General features: G+C 45.3%; 1 protein-coding gene across 2 annotated transcripts in view; it reads right to left on the reverse strand.

Moving 5' to 3' along the window:
* LOC143981696 (granulocyte-macrophage colony-stimulating factor receptor subunit alpha-like) overlaps window positions 1-24,410 on the reverse strand; it is a 116,916-nt gene extending 92,506 nt beyond the window's left edge. For both annotated transcript variants that reach the window (XM_077479711.1, XM_077479710.1), the window contains exons 1-4: window positions 24,195-24,410; window positions 15,427-15,517; window positions 10,361-10,509; window positions 8,710-8,854 (exon numbers count right to left, since the gene is read on the reverse strand). In XM_077479711.1, the coding sequence (XP_077335837.1) occupies window positions 8,710-8,854; window positions 10,361-10,509; window positions 15,427-15,499 (367 nt within the window). In that variant the 5' untranslated portion in view covers window positions 15,500-15,517; window positions 24,195-24,410. The remainder of the gene's footprint in view (window positions 1-8,709; window positions 8,855-10,360; window positions 10,510-15,426; window positions 15,518-24,194) is intronic.
* Between the last annotated feature and the right edge of the window lie 258 nt (window positions 24,411-24,668).

A 24,668-nucleotide genomic window follows, 5' to 3' on the forward strand; every position in this document is an offset into this window, starting at 1 on the left:
CCTGGCTGTGCTGATTTTCTCCTGGGCCTGCTTATTATGAGGGGATCACACCATCCCTGTGCTGTGCTGATTTTCTCCTGGGCCTGCTTATTATGAGGGGATCGCACCATCCCTGTGCTGTGCTGATTTTCTCCTGGTCCTGCTTATTATGAGGGGATCACACCATCCCTCTGCTGTGCTGACTTCCTCCTGGGGGTTCTTATTACGAGGGGATCACACCATCCCTGTGCTGTGCTGATTTTCTCCTGGGCCTGCTTATTATGAGGGGATCACACCATCCCTGTGCTGTGCTGACTTACTCCTGGGGGTTCTTATTATGAGGGGATCATACCATCCCTGTGCTGTGCTGATTTTCTCCTGGGCCTGCTTATTATGAGGGGATCACACCATCCCTGTGCTGTGCTGACTTACTCCTGGGCCTGCTTATTATGAGGGGATCACACCATCCCTGGCTGTGCTGATTTTCTCCTGGGCCTGCTTATTATGAGGGGATCACACCATCCCTGTGCTGTGCTGACTTACTGCTGGGGGTTCTTATTATGAGGGGATCACACCATCCCTGGCTGTGCTGATTTTCTCCTGGTCCTGCTTATTATGAGGGGATCAAACCATCCCTGTGCTGTGCTGACTTACTCCTGGGGGTTCTTATTATGAGGGGATCACACCATCCCTGTGCTGTGCTGACTTACTCCTGGGCCTGCTTATTATGAGGGGATCACACCATCCCTGGCTGTGCTGATTTTCTCCTGGGCCTGCTTATTGTGAGGGGATCACACCATCCCTGTGCTGTGCTGATTTTCTCCTGGGCCTGCTTATTATGAGGGGATCGCACCATCCCTGTGCTGTGCTGATTTTCTCCTGGTCCTGCTTATTATGAGGGGATCACACCATCCCTCTGCTGTGCTGACTTCCTCCTGGGGGTTCTTATTATGAGGGGATCACACCATCCCTGTGCTGTGCTGATTTTCTCCTGGGCCTGCTTATTATGAGGGGATCACACCATCCCTGTGCTGTGCTGACTTACTCCTGGGGGTTCTTATTATGAGGGAATCATACCATCCCTGTGCTGTGCTGATTTTCTCCTGGGCCTGCTTATTATGAGGGGATCACACCATCCCTGTGCTGTGCTGACTTACTCCTGGGCCTGCTTATTATGAGGGGATCACACCATCCCTGGCTGTGCTGATTTTCTCCTGGGCCTGCTTATTATGAGGGGATCACACCATCCCTGTGCTGTGCTGACTTACTGCTGGGGGTTCTTATTATGAGGGGATCACACCATCCCTGGCTGTGCTGATTTTCTCCTGGTCCTGCTTATTATGAGGGGATCAAACCATCCCTGTGCTGTGCTGACTTACTCCTGGGGGTTCTTATTATGAGGGGATCACACCATCCCTGTGCTGTGCTGATTTTCTCCTGGGCCTGCTTATTATGAGGGGATCACACCATCCCTGTGCTGTGCTGATTTTCTCCTGGTCCTGCTTATTATGAGGGGATCACACCATCCCTGTGCTGTGCTGACTTACTCCTGGGGGTTCTTATTATGAGGGGATCACACCATCCCTGTGCTGTGCTGACTTACTCCTGGGCCTGCTTATTATGAGGGGATCACACCATCCCTGGCTGTGCTGATTTTCTCCTGGGCCTGCTTATTGTGAGGGGATCACACCATCCCTGTGCTGTGCTGATTTTCTCCTGGGCCTGCTTATTATGAGGGGATCGCACCATCCCTGTGCTGTGCTGATTTTCTCCTGGTCCTGCTTATTATGAGGGGATCACACCATCCCTCTGCTGTGCTGACTTCCTCCTGGGGGTTCTTATTATGAGGGGATCACACCATCCCTGTGCTGTGCTGATTTTCTCCTGGGCCTGCTTATTATGAGGGGATCACACCATCCCTGTGCTGTGCTGACTTACTCCTGGGGGTTCTTATTATGAGGGGATCACACCATCCCTGTGCTGTGCTGATTTTCTCCTGGGCCTGCTTATTATGAGGGGATCACACCATCCCTGTGCTGTGCTGACTTACTCCTGGGCCTGCTTATTATGAGGGGATCACACCATCCCTGGCTGTGCTGATTTTCTCCTGGGCCTGCTTATTATGAGGGGATCACACCATCCCTGTGCTGTGCTGACTTACTGCTGGGGGTTCTTATTATGAGGGGATCACACCATCCCTGGCTGTGCTGATTTTCTCCTGGGCCTGCTTATTATGAGGGGATCACACCATCCCTGTGCTGTGCTGACTTACTCCTGGGCCTGCTTATTATGAGGGGATCACACCATCCCTGTGCTGTGCTGATTTTCTCCTGGGCCTGCTTATTATGAGGGGATCACACCATCCCTGTGCTGTGCTGACTTACTCCTGGGGGTTCTTATTATGAGGGGCTCACACCATCCCTGTGCTGTGCTGATTTTCTCCTGGGCCTGCTTATTATGAGGGGATCACACCATCCCTGTGCTGTGCTGATTTTCTCCTGGTCCTGCTTATTATGAGGGGATCACACCATCCCTGTGCTGTGCTGACTTACTCCTGGGGGTTCTTATTATGAGGGGATCACACCATCCCTGTGCTGTGCTGACTTACTCCTGGGCCTGCTTATTATGAGGGGATCACACCATCCCTGGCTGTGCTGATTTTCTCCTGGGCCTGCTTATTATGAGGGGATCACACCATCCCTGGCTGTGCTGATTTTCTCCTGGGCCTGCTTATTATGAGGGGATCACACCATCCCTGGCTGTGCTGATTTTCTCCTGGGCCTGCTTATTATGAGGAGATCACACCATCCCTGTGCTGTGCTGACTTCCTCCTGGGGGTTCTTATTATGAGGGGATCACACCATCCCTGTGCTGTGCTGATTTTCTCCTGGGCCTGCTTATTATGAGGGGATCACACCATCCCTGTGCTGTGCTGACTTACTCCTGGGCCTGCTTATTATGAGGGGATCACACCATCCCTGGCTGTGCTGATTTTCTCCTGGGCCTGCTTATTATGAGGGGATCACACCATCCCTGTGCTGTGCTGACTTACTCCTGGGGATTCTTATTATGAGAGGATCACACCATCCCTGGCTGTGCTGATTTTCTCCTGGGCCTGCTTATTATGAGGGGATCACACCATCCCTGTGCTGTGCTGACTTACTCCTGGGCCTGCTTATTATGAGGGGATCACACCATCCCTGTGCTGTGCTGATTTTCTCCTGGTCCTGCTTATTATGAGGAGATCACACCATCCCTGTGCTGTGCTGACTTACTCCTGGGGGTTCTTATTATGAGGGGATCACACCATCCCTGTGCTGTGCTGATTTTCTCCTGGGCCTGCTTATTATGAGGGGATCACACCATCCCTGTGCTGTTCTGACTTACTCCTGGGTGTTCTTATTATGAGGGAATCACACCATCCCTGTGCTGTGCTGATTTTCTCCTGGGCCTGCTTATTATGAGGGGATCACACCATCCCTGTGCTGTGCTGACTTCCTCCTGGGGATTCTTATTATGAGGGGATCACACCATCCCTGTGCTGTGCTGATTTTCTCCTGGGCCTGCTTATTATGAGGGGATCACACCATCCCTGTGCTGTGCTGACTTCCTCCTGGGGGTTCTTATTATGAGGGGATCACACCATCCCTGTGCTGTGCTGACTTCCTCCTGGGGCTGCTTACGGTGCTGCTGTCAGTGCTGTATATCACGGTGCTGGTGTGAGTGCTTAATGTCACGCTGCTGATGTCAGTGCTCTCTATCACGGTGCTGCTGTCAGTGCTGTATATCACGGTGCTGGTGTGAGTGATTTATGTCACGCTGCTGATGTCAGTGCTCTCTATCACAGTGTTGCTGTCAATGCTGTATGTCACGGTGCTGGTGTTAATGCTTTATGTCACGCTGCTGATGTCAGTGCCCTCTATCACGGTGCTGTTGTCAGATGACTCTATCACGGTGCAGGTGTCATTGCTGTATGTCACGCTGCTGGTGATCATCTCCTGCACTCTCTTCTTTGCCTACCCTGGTCCCTGACCTTCCCTCTCCTCCATTGCCTTCATGCGCTCCACAGTCCTGAATTGTCACAACAATTTCCCATATAAAAAAAGAATGCTTGTAGTTGTCGATCCCAGATTCACCTCATACATGTGTTATGTCATTGGCCATGTGGTGGGACTATGTTTGCCCAGCTAATAATTATTTTGTGGCTGCAAATTTGACCTATAGGTTTGCGAAGTTCGCCTCCCATTGAAGTCAATGGGGCCCGTCGCAAACTTTCCGGTTCGCAAACTATCGGCCGCGTTCGCGGTTTGCGTTCGCGAAACGTCCCGTCGGAAGTTCGTCCATCACTATTGCACTATACTATCTTGTGATGTGATCTTTCTTGAATAAAAACCATTTGGATGACATTGATGATCCTTGGTGTGCTGGCGAATATCTACTTATCTCAATGTAAAAATGACACATGCGTGTCACTTTCGCATTCTGACCGCTAAGCTGTAGTCTTGCAGTCTCTGGTGACGTGCTCTGTGAATGCACAACATCTAAAACAAATAGTATGGTTTCTTAGAAACGTGAAGAAATGTCCTTCAAAGGGCCTTCCCTCTTCTGACTTCCATCTTTTTTTTGTGGTTAGTCTTTCTATTAGTTGGGAAACTATTTCCACCCATTTGCTTTTGAGGGGGTTTCAGCCAGCCAAGAAAAGTAAATGGGACCAGTGGCTTTGCTGGTTGTTAAAACCACTTTCCAACTGCCAGCAGTACATTTACTGCTGGTGAGTGGTTTCCATATGTCGAGGTGCACATACTGCGTGCCTCCCCTGGGGCGGTGCCCGGTATTAGGCTACTGCGAGTGGCCCAGATACCACGTGAATGCTCTGTGATCACATCACATGTAGTAAACCAGAGTCATGAATGGAATCCATTCATGACATTATTGTTTACTAGTGTGATTGATCAGTGATTGGTCACCAGTGATCACATGGTACCTAAGCCAGTCACAGCACCCTGTACCATGTGATAGCTGTGGGCCAATCACAGCATCACAATAGTAAACACTGAGTCATGACTGAAAGCCATTCATGACAGTTCAAACGATTGTTGTTTCAGTGATCATCAATGTAACAAGCAATCACGGTGTAAAAAATGTGTTTACATAATGTCACCAATCAGTATTCCTGATCACACCAGTCATAGGATGACACTGTGTTTCACTGGTGACAGTATTTTAAATTAAATAATTAAATAAAAACATATTTTTTTGTTTTTTATGTGTGATTTATGCTCCTTGAAAGTCCAAAGGTGCTGTTAAGGTAAACAAGGTTTAGGAGTGTGTCTATGGGAATGTTTGACTATTCTTCCAGAAGTGCATTTATAAGGTCAGGCACTGATGTAATCCGGAAGTGGAAAGAATGTAATTTTACCATAAACCGGCCAAGACCAGGTGCTCTGAAAGATTTATTATAGAGAAGTGAAAAGAATTATCAGAAGAGTTGTCCAAGAGCCAAGGAACACTTGTGGAGAGCTTCAGAAAGACCTGGAATTAGCAGCTACAATTGTTTCAAAGAAAACAATAAATAGCGCACTCACTCGCCATGAACTCAATGCACGCTCACCGCGCAAGACCCCATTGATGAAGAAAAAAGGTTGTCCAAGAGCCAAGGACCACTTGTGGAGAGCTTCAGAAAGACCTGGAATTAGCAGCTACAATTGTTTTAAAGAAAACAATAAGTATTGAACTCAACCGCCATGGCCTGTACGCACGCTCACCATGCAAGACCACATTTTTGAAGAGAAAAGGTTGTCCAAGAGCCAAGGACCACTTGTGGAGAGCTTCAGAAAGACCTGGAATTAGCAGCTACAATTGTTTCAAAGAAAACAATAAGTATTGAACTCACCCGCCATGGACTGCATGCACGCTCACCATGCAAGACCCCATTGCTGAAGAAGAAAGGTTGTTGAAGCTCGTTTAAAGATGGCTGCTCAACATTTAGCCAAGCCTGTGAAATACTGGGAGTATATAGTCTGGTCAGATGTGACCAAAATGGAACGGTTTGGAGGTCAAATGGCACTTCACCCCAAAAACACCCCCATACCAACAGTGAAGTTTGGAGGTGAGAACATCATGGTGCGGGCCTGTTTTTCAGAATACGGTACTGGCAAACTTCATATCATTGAAAGAAGGATGGATGGAAAAATGTACCAAGACATTCTTGATAAAAATCTGCTGCCATCTACCAGGATGGTGAAGATGAAATGAGGGTGGACAATTCAGGAAGACAACGATCCCAAACAGGGCTGGTGCAAGGATTTTTGGCACCCTAGGCGAAACCTCATTTTGCCGCCCCCATTGGCCCCGCCCCTGACTCCACCCCCAGAATACCGCTTCACCAGCGCTCAACAATTCCGCCTCACCAGTGCCCATAAATTACAGACTTGGGGGGACATTTGGCAGATCATTCAACATAATAGATATATATACACTCACATTTTAAAATTAAATGTCATGGTCATCACATTCACATAATTTTATTCTCATTAAGGCCCCTTTCACACTGGGGCGGTGCGGGTGTCGGCGGCAAAGCGCTGCTATTTTTAGCAGCGATTTACCGTTGTTTTAGCGGCGGTCTGCGTTTAACGGCCGAAAAAGGGTTAAAACCGCCCGCAAAGTGCCGCTGCAGCGGCGCTTTACCCGCGGTATAGCCGTGCTCCCCCATTGATTTCAATAGGTAGGAGCGGTTTCACTGCTCCAAATATGCGGCTAGCAGGACTTTTTTTACCGTCCTGCTAGCGCACCGCTCCAGTGTGAAAACCCTCCGGATTTCACACTGGAGTGAAAGGGGCCGTTTTTTTCAGGCACTATACAGGCGCTATTTTTAGCGCTGTAGCACCTGAAAACCGCCCCAGTGTGAAAGGGGCCTAATAGAGAGAAAGCAACAGTTTTTTGCTTACCTCATGGTCACACCAGTAACCTGTTGCTGGCACCAACTGTATTTGCCAGCCTGTGTACCTGCCTCGTGTGGAGTGGTGCCTCTTCTCTTCCTGTTCCAGCTAGCCCAGGCTGTGCACACCTGACCCCAAGCTCAGAGAGTGGCCTTCAAGCGCCATGCCGACGTCGCCCTGCTGTATCCCATGATGATGCATGCTACATCCATCCTCCATCCATCCTCTATTCCAGGAGAGCGTGGGGGCGGGGCCAGGGGTGCTGTGCTATCAAATGACACGTGTTATCATGTCACAGAGGACTGAAGGCGAGGGGGGGGGACGGCTGCTGCTGCTGTGCCTGTGTTATCATCATGAGTAATGTCACAGACCGTCGGACTGACAGAGAATGGAGGGGGGGGGGAGGGGGGGCGGCTGCTGTGCCTGTGTGTTATCATCATGACGACTCCCCCCCCCCTCCCCTCCACTCTCTGTCAGTCCGATGATCTGTGACATACTCATGATAACACACAGGCACAGCAGCCGTCCACCCCCCCTCCCCTCCACTCTCTGTTAGTCCAATGATCTGTGACATACTCATGACAACAGTAACACAGGCACAGCAGCCGTCCGCCCCCCCCTCCACTCTCTGTTAGTCAGATGGTCTGTGATGATTCATCAGCTGCTGCGTGTCATCATCATCATCATGGCTAATGTGACATAGTCACAGACAGACTGACAGAGAGTGGATCGGAGGAGGGGGGGGTGGATCGGAGGAGGGGGGGCGGATCGGAGGAGGAGGGGCGGATCGGCAAGGTGATACTATAACAGAAGAGAGGATTACTGGAAAGCCAGAGCGGGGTGGGGCGGGAGGGCAGATGGCGCTGTTGCTTGACATGGCACTGGCACAGTAGTAGTTGCAGCAAGGACAGTGCAGCCAGACAGGAATAAAATAACCAGCGGCCGGGCGCCCTAGGCGGCAGTGCGCCCAAGGCGGTTGCCTAGTCCGCCTAGTGGTAGCGCCGGCCCTGATCCCAAACACAAAGCCATCACCTGACTTGAATTCAATAGAAACATCTATGGACAGAACTAAAGATTGGAGTTCCTAGAAGAGGCCCACGAAGCCTTCAAGATTTGAAGACTGTTTGTGTGGAAGAATGGGCCAAAGTCACACCTGAGCAACGCATGCGACTAGTTTCTCCATACAGGAGGCGTCTTGAAGCCGTCATCACCAACGAAGGATTTTGAGCGCAGTATTAAATACATTTCAGATAGCGTGTCCAATACCTTTTCCCTGTGTCATTCCATTTTATTAGACATACAACTTACCGACACGTGATGAAAATTTCATGTCAATAGCGCCTTTTAGAAACAGTTCTACCTAGAAAAATTATACCCAGGAATTTCTCCAGGTTTTCTCCAGAGCCTCTCCCATCCTCTGGAACTCACAACCTCCACTGGTCCGGCTATCCCCTTGTCTGGCTACCTTCAGGCGATCCCTGAAAACTCATCTCTTCAGGGAAGTCCTCGTCTCCAACTAATCTTCTACCACTTCAATCAGCTCATTCCCCACCTTATAACCTTTTCTACCACCTGCCCCACCCTTTTAGATTGTAAGCCCTTCTGAGCAGGGCCTATTAATCCTCCTGTATTTTATTGTATTGTAACTGTATTGTCTCCTTTTTATATTGTAAAACGCTGCATAAATTGTTGGCGCCATATAAATCCAGGATAATAATAATAATAATAATAATAATACCCGCCGTATACCCATGATACAGATAAATCACAGATCACTTTAAATAAAAATTACCTTCAGGCATTGCTGTTAGCTCTTTCGTTTCAATGATATCATTGGTATCCGATATGTTTTTAACAAATACCTCTATATGCAATCCATGGTGAATTTCAAAATCCATGTGTTTAGGGATACAATAATCAAAGAAGCAATCAGAAAGCTGTAAAATGTGCAAAACTCATTAATCAAAATATATATTAAATGAAAGTGTATCCAAGCCCCACTTTCCTAATTTCTGGCTCGCTATACATTTTTGATTTGAATACCGGCAGGGGCGGACTGCCACCCCAATGGGCCCCTGGGCAATAGGAGATTATGGGGCCCACGGGCAATAGGAGATTATGGGGCCCCCAGGCAATCAGAGATTACGGGGTCCCACAGTATACACAAACACACACAGTATACAATCACACAGTATACACAGACATGTTTCTATTGGCTGAGAAGGTACTGGAGAGGTGGGGCAGCTATAATCTCAGGAATTTTAGACCAAAAGGATGTCGGTAAGGGACAATTCAGAGACAGATGTAAAAAAAAAAAAAAAAAAAACACAGATTTTTACATACTGTCCCTGGTTTTACTGAGGCTGGCAATGCTGATGGGGCCCCCTAGTGGCACGGGGCCCTCGGGCAGTGTCCGAGTGGCCGAATGGTCAGTCCGCCCCTGAATACCGGTCTTCTTTCCTGAATAGAGCAATTGTCATTTTTTCGAGTGTAACTGGAAAATATACTGCTGAATACATTCTACTGTCTTAATCATTTTTTTAAGTAGATGAATGTTTTGTACCATCTACATGACTGTTGTGAATGAAACCACTGTCTACTGTTTTTTTTTTTTTATCTAAGCCAATGATTAAAAAATTTCAAATAGTGAAGATGTGGTTGCTGCATTACTTTTCTTTTTTCAGGCATTTTTTTTTAAACTGTTTTCTCACCTGGTGACCCTACCAGTAACCTTTTCTGTCCTAAGGTGACAACGCTCACTCAATGTACTGTGTCTGTGTCACAGAACACCTCCCCCCTTTTCTTTTTCTCTCCACAACATTGGGGGAGGTGCTCTGTAGTTTGCAGAGGGAGCTGGGAACACTGTAACTGATAATAAATAAATCAGCAGAAGCAAACCATAGAAGAAGTCGCTCACTGTATTTATGGAATGGCGTACCCCCCCCCCCCAAAGCCTCCTGCTGCTCACCTGTGTCTCTCTGGTTAACCGTTTGCACCGGTTCACCCGAGAAACCATCTGACGGTGCAGCCGACTGCTCCCATAGGCGATCAAAGAGTGTCGACTCTATGGCCTTGGAGGACCAGAGCGACGTCAAGGCGTCACTTCTGGTCTAGGCCGGAAGTTTATTTATTTCATGAAACGAAAGATCTAAATATAATATATATATATATATATTTTTGATCTTTTGCTATTAAAGGTAAATAAGAGATTTCAGGTCGGGACCCATCTGGTCACTGGAAATCTCTATCGTTGTCATCCGGCGGCGGCCGATTCTTTCTCCGGGCCCCCCGACGGCACAGGAGAGCCCGGAGAAACACGGGATGGCGGGGAAGGGGGGGGGGGTTGTGTCCCCTCCCATCGCCTATAAGAACGATCAAGCGGTGGAACTGTTGCCAATAAATAAATACATAAATAAAATAAAGTTTCATGTTGTTATGCTCACAGTGATGGTTTCATCAGTTGCGTCCTGAAACGTAATATCGTATGTATAGTTCTTCATAGATTCGGTTATGTTGCAGTCCCATGTGATATGGATGAGTCCTGGGTATAAATGTATCTTCATATTTGTAGGGAGGAGGGAAATCTCTTTCTCTAAAAGAAAAGAAAACAAGGTATTTTAACCATTTCCATACCAGGCCCTATTCTGGCATTCCTCTCCTATTATATGTAAAAATGATTATTTTTTGCAAGAAAATGTACTCAGGACCCCCAAACATCATATATACACTGAGCAAAATGATAAAAAAAACACAACAATTTTGTGTTTGCCCCCATTTAATCGGAGCTGAACGCAAAGATCTACGACTTATTTCTATGTACACAAAAGGCCTATTTCTTTCAAATATTGTTCACAAATCTGTCTAAAATCTGTGTTGGTGAGCACTTCTTCTCCTTTGCCGAGATAATCCATCCACCTCACAGGTGTGGCACATCAAGATGCTGATTAGACAGCATGATTATTGCACAGGTGTGCCACAATAAAAGGCCACGCTAAAATGTGCAGTTTTACTGTATTGGGGCGTGGGGAGGGGGATCGAAAACCAGTATCTGGTGTGACCACCCTTTGCCTCACGCAGTGCAGCACATCTCCTTCGCAATAGAGTTGATCAGGTTGTTGATTGTGACCCGTGGAATGTTGGTCCATTCCTCTTCAATAGCTGTGCGAAGTTGATGGATATTGGCAGGAATTGGAACACGCTGTTGTATACGCCAATGTGGTCAGTAGGAGGATAAATAGTGCCCCATCACTGCTGTCAATGGGAGCAATAGTGCCCCATTGTTGTAGTCAGTGGGAGGAATGGTGCCCCATCATTGGTGTCAGATGGACGAATGGTGCCCCTTCATTGGTGTTAGTGGGAGGAATAGTGCCCCATCGATGGTGTTAGTGGGAAGAATGGTGTTCCATCGGTGTCAGATGGAGGAATGGTCCCCCATCATTGGTGTCAGTGGGAGGAATGGTGCCCCACCATTGGTGTCAGTGGGAAGAATGGTGCCCCATCATTGGTGTTAGTGGGAGGAATAGTGCCCCATCGCTGGTGTCAGTGGGAGGAATACTGCCCCATCATTGGTGTCAGATGAATGAATGGTGACCCATCATTGGTGTTAGTGGGAGGAATAGTGCCTCATCGCTGGTGTCAGTGGGAGGAATGATGCCCCATCATTGGTGTCAGATGAATGAATGGTGTCCCATTATTGGTGTCAGTGGGAGGAATAGTGCCCCATCATTGGTGTCAGTGGGAGGAATGGTGCCCCATCATTGGTATCAGTGGGAGGAATAGTGCCCTATCATTGCTGTCAGTGGGAGGAATGGTGCCCCATCATTGGTGTCAGTGGGAGGAATAGTGCCCCATCATTGGTGTCAGTGGGAGGAATAGTGCCCCATCATTGGTGTCAGTGGGAGGAATAGTGCCCCATCATTGGTGTCAGTGGGAGGAATAGTGCCCCATCATTGGTGTCAGTGGAAGGATATCTACTTCTGGTCTAAACAAATATGACTGTATTACTATTTCCAGTTCTACACAAATATGGTCACCGAGCCGTTTCCGATTTAATTTAAACATGGCTGTCAAGCTATTTCCGGGTCTCCGGCAAGAAGGCCACCATACCATTTCCGGTGGCGGCAATCTAATTGGGAATACTATACACCTGTGAATGGGTGCATTACATTTTTACATACTTTTTTGTAGCGTTATATACCGTTTAAGGCGTACGGATCCGTTGATTGGTGGATGTGTCTGCCAGACCTGCCCATACATATTGCCTTTTACATTTTATATTGTAAGTGTTTTTACTTATCCTTTCTCTTTCTCTCCCCGTTTTCATTGTTGTATTCCTACCTGCCCCATTAGATCTTATCCCTACAATTATATGCACTCCTGCACCTAGGGTTTGGCCACCTGGGGCTATTCTCTGTCCTATCTTGGCTGCCTATGTTGGAGGTTGCACGCGATTGGCATGTATTCCACTATGTATACTGCTATCTAGATAGATATATTTTGAGGTTGATGTTAATAAATAGATTTTTTTTTTTCTGGTTTTAAATGTTTTTATTTTCTCATGTATATTAGACTGCAATCTCCTGAAGAAGCGCCTAAAAGTGCACAACATGTAGAGTTTCCTCATCACGCCTCAACCACCAACCAGCCTTTTCCTTCAACTATTATCACCCGAATCGAATCAGTGTTGATCTTTTTGTACTGTGGTAACGATTGGTTGTGTTAAGCGTTGCGAGTGTCGTGTAGATCAAACACCATGTTTAGTTTTAGCATGTTATGCCAACAATATTATTTATAATCATGTTTAATACATTTTCTGACTTTTCTACTGAAAATTACAGTGAGCCTCTAAAGTCCGTGTTTTTTTCTCTTACTAATATTGTCTGAATGGGTGCATTATTCTTATAAATAAGAGCAGACGTCAAGACTAGATGACCCCTTGATAGCGTCCCGTTGGACGAAACGCGTTGGGTAGGGATTCTGCCACTGCGTGATCCTGGGTTGGCAGCAGCTGTATATGTGAGTTGTCTGGATTATTTGCTCTGGTTTTATGCTGTTTTACTCGTTTTGTTAATAAACCTACTACACTATGAGAAATTCCTTTGGGCTCTTGGCGAGCTTTATTTATCCCTAGCTGGAGTACATCAGGTGGTGCCACGGGGAGTGAGTTGCTACATTTATTCCTGTTGGATGTTATTCATTCTTAGGCGCACGTGCTGCTGTAACGGTAGCCATTTGCTCTGCTGAGCTTTGAATTCACTTGATGTTGGAGATTGGTCACTTGAACACCATTTGAGAAATATTTTCGTAATTATTGGTGTCAAGTCTTTCTCATCTTCATTTCATCTACAAACCGTGGGACTTTATTTTTTGGTACTTTAGGACTTTTATATTATGACATTTTCAGTGAGAGGAATGGTGGCCCATCATTGGTATCTCTGAGAAGAACAGGGCACATACAGGTAAGCAAAGGGCCACATTCCGCCCACAGACCACTGAGTTAAAGCGACAGTTTCATTGCCATTTATTTTTGGCTCCAGGCTCCCCGACTGTTCATTATGAAGGCCTCAAAGCAAATTTCTTTGACCCTGGCAACACATGATGGCTGAAATATGATTGGGTAAAAGCCCTAAGATAAACATACAGGGCCGTTTTTAAGGCAGGGCAAAAGGGGCAGCTGCCCTGGGCCCTGTCATTGTTGTGGGGTCCAAAGCAGCTGCCTCATACTTGCCAACTATCCTGTTTAAATTCCCTCGTCCCTTGAGGTTTTAGTCCCCAGCCGTGTCCCGATATCTCAGTGTGAAGTGTTGCTACTAATGCTGCTCAGCTCTGCCCTATTGTTGTGTACAGATGACTCACCTGCAGACCCTGTGTTTACATGTAAATTACCGACATGCATATGTGAATAGCAGTGGCTTTAATATGTAAATAGCGGCGACCGGCAGCATTGATATGTATATCATGCCCCCCCCCCCCCCCCCGGGTCATATCTACAGTAATCTCTGGCAACCAATCAACAGGCAGAAATCATGTGCTGTAACCTCTAGCAACTAATCAGTGAGCCGTAATGTGTGCTGTAACCTCTAGTAACCAGTTAGTGAGCGGTAATGATACACTGTAACCTCTGTCAACCAATCGCAATAGCCGCCTGATCTGATTCAGTAAACTGATTTTGAGTCTAGCTGTTGTTTATTGTATATTTCAGAGCAGGTGAAACTGCATGGGGGGGGGGGGGGGGGGCAAGAAATGTTTTCCCCAGGGTCTAATCAATATAAAAGACGGTCCTGCAAACATACACTACTGGAAATAGTGCAACCAACAGAAAAAGCTATGAAATTAATATAATAGACTATTGGGAATAATTAAATACACATTTATGGGGGGGAAAATATATATTATTAAAACATAAATCAGCAATTTGTGTTATGTATATCATGCCCCCCCCCCCCCCCCGAAGTCATATCCACAGTAATCTCCAGCAACCAATCAACAAGCAGAAATCATGTGCTGTAACCTCTAGCAACGAATCAGTGAGCCGTAATGTATGCTGTAACCTCTAGCAACTAATCAGTGAGCCGTAATGTGTGCTGCAACCTCTAGCAACTAATCAGTGAGCCGCAATGTGTGCTGTAACCTCTAGCAACTAATCAGTGAGCAGTAATGTGTGCTGTAACCTCTAGTAACGAATCAGTGAGCCGTAATGTATGCTGTAACCTCTAGCAACTAATCAGTGAGCAGTAATGTGTGCTGTAACCTCTAGCAACTAATCAGTGAGCAGTAATGTGTGCTGTAACCTCTAGCAACTAATCAGTGAGCCGTAATGTGTGCTGTAACCTCTAGCAACTAATCAGTGAGCAGTAATGTGTGCTGTAACCTCTAGCAACTAATCATTGAGCCGTAATGTGTGCTGTAACCTCTAGCAACTAATCAGTGAGCCGCAATGTGTGCTGTAACCTCTAGCGACTAATCAGTGAGCCGTAATGTGTGCTGTAACCTCTAGCAACGAATCAGTGAGCCGTAATGTATGCTGTAACCTCTAGCAACTAATCAGTGAGCCGTAATATGTGCTGTAAACCTCTAGCAACTAATCAGTGAGCCATAATGTGTGCTGTAACCTCTAGCAACTATTCAATGAGCAGTAATGTGTGCTGTAACCTCTAGCAACTAATCAGTGAGCCGTAATGTGTGCTGTAACCTCTAGCAACTAATCAGTGAGCCATAATGTGTGCTGTAACCTCTAGCAACTAATCAGTGAGCTGTAATGTGTGCTGTAACCTCTAGCAACTAATCAGTGAGCCATAATGTGTGCTGTAACCTCTAGCAACTAATCAGTGAGCCGTAATGTGTGCTATAACCTCTAGTAACCAGTCAGTGAGCGGTATCAGCGATTCTGATAGTGTTCAGGCCAGCAGAGAAGGCCTTGCTGGCTTTGACGGCCCACCCCTGATATACTGTGTATGTCATCAGTTTAAAAAAGTACAAAGTCAAGACAATTAATATGGTCAAAACTTACCAGAGTGAGTCAGTTCGAGCAAAAACCACAAAGAGATCAGAACGAACAGATAGGATAGTTTCTCCATTTTCATGCGATTTGGACCTTTTATCTGTTTGTGTTGTGATAGAAAGATAATGAATGTAAAAACTATATATAAAACTTTGCATACAGTGCCTTGAAAAAGTATTCACACCCCTTGAATTTTTTTGTCCACATTTTGTCATGTTACAACCAAAAATGTAAATGTTTTTTATTGGGATTTTATGCGATAGACCAACACAAAGTGGCACATAATTGTGAATTGGCAGGAAAATGGTTTTCAAATTTTTTACAAATAAATAAGTGAAAAGTGTGGGGCGCATTTGTATGGCGCCCCCCAGAGTCAATCCTCTGTAAAACCGCCTTCCATTGCAGTTACACCTGCAAGTCTTTTTGGGGATGTCTCTACCAGCTTTGCACACCTAGAGAGGGACATTTTTGCCCATTCTTCTTTGCAAAATATCTCAAGCTCTGTCAGATTGGATGGAGAGCGTCTGTGAGCAGCAATTTTCAAGCCTTACCACAGATTCTCATTTGGATTTAGGTCTGGACTGTGACATTCTAACACATGAATATATCATAATGGGCATACCACACCACATTATATTAAATGGTGGGTACTATACAGCACATTACATGGCGGGCACAGCACATGCCATGGTGGGAAAACCACAGCACATTACATGGTGGGCACAGCACATGCCATGGTGGGAAAACCGCAGCACATTACATGGTGGGCACAGCACATGCCATGGTGGGAAAACCGCAACACATTACATGGTGGAGACAGCACATTACATTGTGGGCACACCACAACACATTACATGGTGGGCACAGCACATTACATGGTGGGCACGGCACATTACATGGTTAGTACCACACAACACAGCACATTACACGGTGGGCACATCCACGACACATTACTTGGTGGGCACAGCACATTATATGGTTAGTACCAAACAACACAGTACATTACATGGTGAGCACATCACGACACATAACATGGTGGGCACAGCACATGCACATGGCGGGCACATCCACGACACATTACATTGTGGTCACAGCACATTGCATGATTAGTACCGGACAACACAGCACATTACATAGTTGGAACAGCATATTAAATGGTGGGTACTGCACAGCACATTGCATGGTGGGCACAGCACATTACATAGTGGGCACACCACAACACATTACATGGTGGGCACTGCATGACACAGCACATTACATGGTGGGCACACCACAACACATTACATGGTGGGCACAGCACATTACATGGTGGGCAGTGGGCACTGCATGACACAGCATATTACATGGTGGGCACAGTACAGTACATGGTTAGTACTGCACAACACAGCACATTACATGGTGAGCACAGCACATGCACGTGGTGGGCACATCACAACACATTACATGGTAGGCACACCACAACACATTACATGGTGGGCACTGCATAACACAGCATATTACATGGTGGGCACAGCACATTACATGGTTAGTACCACACAACACAGCACATTACACGGTGAGCACAGCACATGGTGGGAACATCGCGACACATAACATGGTGGGCACAGCACATTGCATGGTTAGTACCGGACAACACAGCACATTACATAGTTGGAACAGCATATTAAATGGTGGGTACTGCACAACACATTGCATGGTGGGCACAGCACATGCCATGTTGGAAAAACCACGGCAAATTACATGGTGGGAACAGCACATTACATGGTGGGCACACCACAACACATTACATGGTGGGCACACCACAACACATTACATGGTGGGCACTGCATGACACAGCATATTACATGGTGGGCACAGTACAGTACATGGTTAGTACCGCACAACACAGCACATTACATGGTGAGCACAGCACATGCACATGGTGGGCACATCACAACACATTACATGGTGGGCACACCACAACACATTACGTGGTGGGTACTGCATGCGACATGGTGGGTACAGCACATTATGTGGTGGGAGCACGAACTCGGGACTGCCTGCCACACCACGCTGCACCTACTCAACAACAAGACCTCCAACATTAGAAGGATAACATCCAAACGTTGTCAAGTGGTAATGCAAACACATTCAGATAACCTATCCACATAACAAAATAGCATTTATGAGGTCAGGTACAGATGTTGAATGGGAAGACCTGACTTGCTTTCGGAGTTCCAATAAATGCCGAAGGCTTTCCGTAGGGTTGAGGTCAGGACTCCATGGAGACCACTTAAGATCTTCCACACCAAACCTATAAAACCACGTCTTTATGGCCACGTCCAAGGCTCTGACACAGGAGGAGCACAGTCATCCCGGAACAGAAAAGGAACTTCCCCAAACTGTTTGTTGGAAGTCTAAAATGTCTTTGTATCCTGCAGTATTACTGGCAACTTTTACTGGAAACTCATTAATATAGATGATCATTTTGGCCACATAGGCAGGTGAGATCGTCAGGTGTCCACTTTTGGCCATATACTGCATTTATGCATCTTAAAACGGAGTTCCACCCAAAAGTGGAACTTCGGATTATTTGTCTACCCCCCCGCCCCCACTCTTGGGGGGGGGGGGGAGGGGGTAGACCAGGTCGCAGCAAATTATGCCAGCATCTCGGCTCCCTCCCTCCTCCGCGGCCAGGCCAGGAGTAAAGCGCAGCAGTTGCCTCACGCATGCGCAGTAAGGACCTGGCTTGAAGCCGTCGCGCTTCACTTCCCTTACCGGCAATGGAGGCGGCAGCACCCGACAGGTGATGGAAACACCAGCTGCGGTGTCCACATTGCTGGACCCCGGGACAGGTAAGTGTCCTAGTATTAAAAGTCAGCAGCTGCAGTATGTGTAGCTGCTGGATTTTACATTTTTCTCAGGGGTGGGCGGAGCTCCTCTTTAATCATTTTAATTCATCGTTTATAATGTAATAATAATAATAATAATAATGTTGCACCTTAAAAATTATAAACTATGACTAAGCAATCACATTTGGTTGGGCGGACCCACAGAAGATTGATGTTTTGGCGGCCCGCGCATTGTTCCTATTTGCCATCCAAACGATGAAGTCATTTCTTTTGGACTGGTTTCAGCTCACATGGAAGATTGTTCACACGCTATGTACTTCTTACAGCTCCAGTCATGTAAATATATATATATATATATATATCGCTTATTTTATTTGGGCATTTGCATAGCTCCCAACTGTCCCTGATTTGGAGAAATGTCCCTCTGTCCCTTTTTCCCCCTCATTTGTCCCTCATTTTGGTCTGATCTGTAAAGTTGTATATAAAATGCACAATTTATTTTTCAAAAAGTGTTTCTCAGTGCTAAACCGTTCATAAAATTTCTAAATTGCTGATTTAGTAAATTTTAAAAGTCATTATAAAGGAATAGTACTGGTAAAAAAAAAAAATAAATAAAAAAAAAAAATAAAAAGCACTTATGGGTTTAACGATTAATTTTTTTTTTTTTATAATTCTCCTTTAAGGGGGCGTGGCAGGGGGTGTGTCCTCTGCCTGCATACTTTTGCTGATAGGTGTCCCTCAGTCTCATCTCATAAAGTTGGGGGATATGCATTTGGGAGTACAGAGAAAAATGGTCCTGTATTAACCACTTAAGGACCGAGCCTCTTTTTGACACTTGTTGTTTACAAGTTAAAATCATCTTTTTTTTTTTTTGCTAGAAAATTACTTAGAATCCCCAAACATGATATATATATATATATATATATATATTTTTTTTTTTTTTTTTTATTTAATAATATATATCTTTATTATTATAGTGAGATTATATAACACAACAGTAAAGTTAGCCCAGTTTTCTTCTTTTTTATATTGTGAAAGATAATGTTACGCCGAGTAAATTGATACCCAACATGTCACGCTTCAAAATTGCGCCCCCCGCTCATGGAATGGCGACAAACTTTTACCCTTAAAAAATCTCCATAGGCGACATTGAAAAATTTCTACAGGTTACCAGTTTTAAGGCACGGAGGAGGCATAGGCGGGTGCGACTTATGTTTCCGTTCACTTCTGTGCGTGAGCCTCGGCGGGACGGGGTGCTTTACATTTTTTTTAAAAATTTTTTTTTACTTTTTCATTTTTTTATTTCGACACTGTTTTTAAAAAAAATAAATAAATATTTGGGTCTCTTATTTCTATTAAACATCCTTCCCATCCCAGAAAAAGAAAAAAAAATCATGACAGCTCCTCTTTAATGTGAAATCTGGGGGTCAAAAAGACGTCAGATCCAATTATGGGGCACTATTCCTCTCACTGATACCAATTATGGGGCACTATTCCTCCCAACGATACCAATCATGGGGCACTATTCCTCTCAACGATACCAATGATGGGGCACCATTCCTCCCAATGATACCAATGATGGGGCACCATTCCTCCCAATGATACCAATGATGGGGCACTATTCCTCCCAACGATACCAATCATGGGGCACTATTCCTCCCAATGATACCAATGATGGGGCACTATTCCTCCCAACGATACCAATGATGGAGCACTATTCCTCCCAACGATACCAATCATGGGGCACTATTCCTCTCAACGATACCAATGATGGGGCACCATTCCTCCCAATGATACCAATGATGGGGCACCATTCCTCCCAATGATACCAATGATGGAGCACTATTCCTCCCAACGATACCAATGATGGAGCACTATTCCTCCCAACGATACCAATCATGGGGCACTATTCCTCTCAACGATACCAATGATGGGGCACTATTCCTCCCAACGATACCAATGATGGGGCACTATTCCTCCCAACGATACCAATGATGGGGCACTATTCCTCCCAATGATACCAATCATGGGGCACTATTCCTCCCAACAATACCAATGATGGGGCACTATTCCTCCCAATAATACCAGTGATGGGGCACTATTCCTCCCTCTGATACCAATAATGGGGCACTATTCCTCCCAACAATACCAATGATAGGGCACTATTCCTCCCAACAATACCAATGATGGGGCACTATTCCTCCCTCTGATACCAATAATGGGGCACTATTCCTCCCAACAATACCAATGATGGGGCACTATTTCTCCCAACGATACCAATGATGGGGCACTATTCCTCCCAACGATACCAATCATGGGGCACTATTCCTCTCAACAATAACAATGATGGGGCACCATTCCTCCCAACGATATCAATGATGTGCCACTATTCCTCCCAAAGATACCAATGATGGGGCACTATTCCTTCCAACGATACCAATAATTGGGCACTATTCCTTCCAATGATACCAATGATGGGGCACTATTCCTCCCAATGATGGGGCACTATTCCTCCCAACATTACCAATAATGGGGCACTATTCCTTCCAACGATACCAATGATGGGGCACTAATCCTCCCACTGACACCCACTGGCCGCAGTCCGGTCCCTCTAAAGTCTGAAGGACAGTACACTGGTCCTTTGTTTGGAGATCCTGGTATAGAAGGAACGGCATCTAATTAGGTCATCTTCATAATTCTGAGTGACAATCCTGGTGCCGTTCTGGAAATATAAACTCTGAATGCGATTGGCTAATTTACCCCCAAAAAAGGAAGTCCTTGCTGAAGAAAAACTAAAACTTTGATATAATGATCTGCTGATGGGTTCCAAGGAACTCGTCCTCCAGGACATTCCACAGAGGTCAGTCCAGTGACTTGGCCTAGGCTGAGAGGAAGTCATCAGTCTGCTGCAGGCAGAAGGACACCCTTCCTCAGTCTCCCCCCCTCCCCCGCTGATCACACAGCAACCTTACACTTTTTAGTAAGTCACAAGGTAGGAAGCCGCAGACTTTACATGGCTGTGTCACCCCCGATCCGGCATCTCCGTCCACAATGTAGACGCCAACTCTGGATGATGCCTAAATAAAGATGGCGCTGTCCTTCTGGAGCCCCGTGATCTACATGAAAGAAGCTGCATACCTGCATGTTACACTTACACAATACTCACAATGCTGTTAAAATAAATCTGCTGTAACATAAAAAAACATTATATATATATATAAAAATAAAATTAATGGACCAAGGTTAAAGCGGTCTTAACCCCAAAAGCATTTATTATATTTCAGCTTCACAATTCTTAGACGTGACGGCTGCATTCGTTTTCTTTTTAGGAATTGTTTCCTTTATTTTCATCTGATGATTCAGCCAGTAAGTCTGTTGTTTTTCAAATAAGAACAAGCTCTCCTGCAAATGTATCAGTGTACAGGGACGAGGCAAACCATTTACCACTGACTGGGGTGCTTACAATGATCAGCTTTTATTTATTATTGTAAAACTTTTATCCCTTTTATTTGAAAAAAAAACAGAAAAAAAAACAGTTTGCTGTAATTGATTTTAAAGTGTCAGTTGGAGTTTGGCTTCTATTTATTATTATATTTAAATCTGCTAATATATTTAACACTCCTCTCTCCCCGGACTGACAACGCTGCCGTCTGCTGCGCCCCCTGTGCTTCTTCATCCAGAGTGGAGGGGAGGAGTTGTGTTACTGGCCAGATCACCAGGTGAAAACAGAGAGGGGGGAAAAAAGCCTAAGGGCCGGTTCACACCACAAAAACGCATTCCAGATTTATTGAATGTGCGCTTTTAATGCGTTTTTGGCACATTCCAGTGTTTTTAAGATGCGTTTTTTCATGCATTTCAGCTGCTTTTTTTTTACTCCTTTTTCCTGTTTTTTTTTTTTTCACTGTACTGGGTTTTGATGCGTTTTGATGCTTTTTTTCATGCGTTTCAATGCATTTCTGATGCGTTTTACAGCGTTCTAGTACAGTCCAGTGCAGGAAAAATGCAGCAGGGTCTACTTTTTTTCTGGAACTGAAACGCCCTGGAACAGCAAGCACCGGTGTGAACTATGCCATTGGAAACCATATAACCTATTTTCAATGCGTTTTTTGATGCAGAAAAAAAAACACACTGGACTACTGTCTTTTTGCTTTCAGAGCCAATTCACATCACATGCAGTCCAGTGCGTTATTTTCGGCATAAAAAAAAAACAAAAAAAAAAAACGCATGGAGAGTAGGTTAGGGCCGGTTCACAAAATTGGAAACGCAGTCCAGATGTGTTCCAGATACTTTTCTGCCTGCGTGTTTTTGATGTGTTTAGTGCGTTTTTTCCCCTCTTTTTTTTCCTTAAATAAGGAAATGTGTGTTCTGGTGCGTTTTTTCCTCCCTTTTTTTCCTTAAATAAGGAAATGTGCGTTCCGGTGCGTTTTTGATGCATTTTACAGCTTTCCACTACATTCCAGTGGAGGAAAAATGCCGCATGTTCTACTTCTTTTTTTTCTCGACCTGACCGTACACTGGTGTGAACTATGGCATTGGAAACCATATAACCTACTTTCAATGCATTTTTGATGCGGAAAAAAAAAACGCACTGGGCTGCATGTGGTGTCAACTGGCCCTTATATGGGTTCCAATGGCATAGTTCACACAAGGGAATTGCAGAAAAAAAAAGTAGAACATGCTGCATTTTTTTTTCTGCACTGTACTGGAAAATGCACTGGTACGCACCTAAATGCACATAAATGCACCAAAAAATGCACCAAAAATGCATTGGAACACACATGTCCTTATTTAGGGCCAGTTCACATGACATGCAGTCCGGTGCATTTTTTGTTCTGCATCAAAAACGCATAGAAAGTAGGTTATGTGGTTTCCAATGGCATAGTTCACACCAGTGATTGCAGTTCCAGTGCATTCCAGTTCCACAAAAAAAATAAAAAATAGAACATACCGCATTTTTCCTGTACGGGAACGCTATAAAACACACAAACAAAAACGCTCTGGAACGCGCTGGAACACACTTAAACGCACTAAAAACCCACTGGAACGCACATGTCCTTATTTACGGTTAAGAAAATAGAGGGGGAAAAAAATGCACTGGGCTACATCAAAAGCTCACTAAAAACGCAGTGCAACGCACCAAAAAAACGCATAAAAAACTCATAAAAAACGCACATGCAGAAAAGCATCTGGAACGCATCCAGGCTACATTTTTATGGTGTGAGCTGGCCAAAAGGTTAAAAAAAAAGAGAGGGGGGGGGAAATGCACCGAACTGCATCAAAAATGCACTGGAACGCACACAAAACGCATTAAAAATGCGCATGCGGAAAATAAATTAGAATGCATCCGGGCTACATTTCTATGGTGTGAACTGGCCCTAAAGGTAAAAAAAAAAAAGGGGGGGGGGGGAGAAAATGCACCAGACTACATCAAAAACGCACTGGAACGCACAAAAAACGCACAAAAACTTACAAAAAAACACGCATGCAGAAAAGCATCTGGAACGCATCTGGACTGCGTATCAATGGTGTGAGCTGACCCTAAAGTTGAAGAAAAAAGAGGGGGGAAATACACTTGGACTACAACAAATACGCATCAAAAAAACGCATCAAAAACGCGCATGAAAAAAAGCATCCGGAATGCGTTTCTGTGGTGTGAACCGGCCATCAAAGGAGACCAAAAAATGTGTTTTAGTAATTATATACAAATGATATAAAGCTATAAAATAAAATAGAAATTCATCATTCTGGGAAAGAACTTGTTATGAAGACGGACAGGAAACGTCGGCGCTATTTTTAGCTCGCTATCTGCCGTAGGAAGCGAACGCCGAAACATGAAATCTGATCAGCGGAGAATCGTTTCCAAGCTTGAAAAACGCATTGAAGTTTTTTTTTCTGCCAGTTACAAAGTCTTTGGAGAGACTCCTAATAGAGTCCGTCTGTCCTCACCTGAGATGTGCAGACGTTCCCCGGAGATCGACCTTCCGTCCGGGAAGATTCAGAGCAACTCCGGTGTGACTAGCGGCCGGGGATCGGGCTGCAGGACGCTCATGGTATCAATGTAATGATTATTATCTCAGAGAAGGGAGGAGAACAAACACCATCCCTACTGTAGGGAGGATTTCTATGACAATGTATCTCAGAGAGGAGAAGAGTATTTCCTAGTTTAGAGAGGAGGATTTCTACAGCGAGAGGGAGGAGACTAATCTTTTCCTACTTCAGATTTACACCACAAAAAAACAAAAAAAGCTGGCACTGTCCTTGTGTAATGGATTTCATGTCTGTGAATGTAATGCTACATGCTGTGCATACCTCTTCATACTGTGCATACACCTTCATACTGTGCATACCTCTTCATACTGTGCATACCTCTTCATACTGTGCATACCTCTTCATACTGTGCATACACCTTCATACCTCTTC

The sequence above is a fragment of the Lithobates pipiens genome, unplaced genomic scaffold, assembly GCF_037356315.1.
Source record: "Lithobates pipiens isolate NorthernLeopardFrog02 unplaced genomic scaffold, aLitPip1_a1.2 Scaffold_16, whole genome shotgun sequence".
NCBI lineage: Eukaryota > Metazoa > Chordata > Amphibia > Anura > Ranidae > Lithobates > Lithobates pipiens.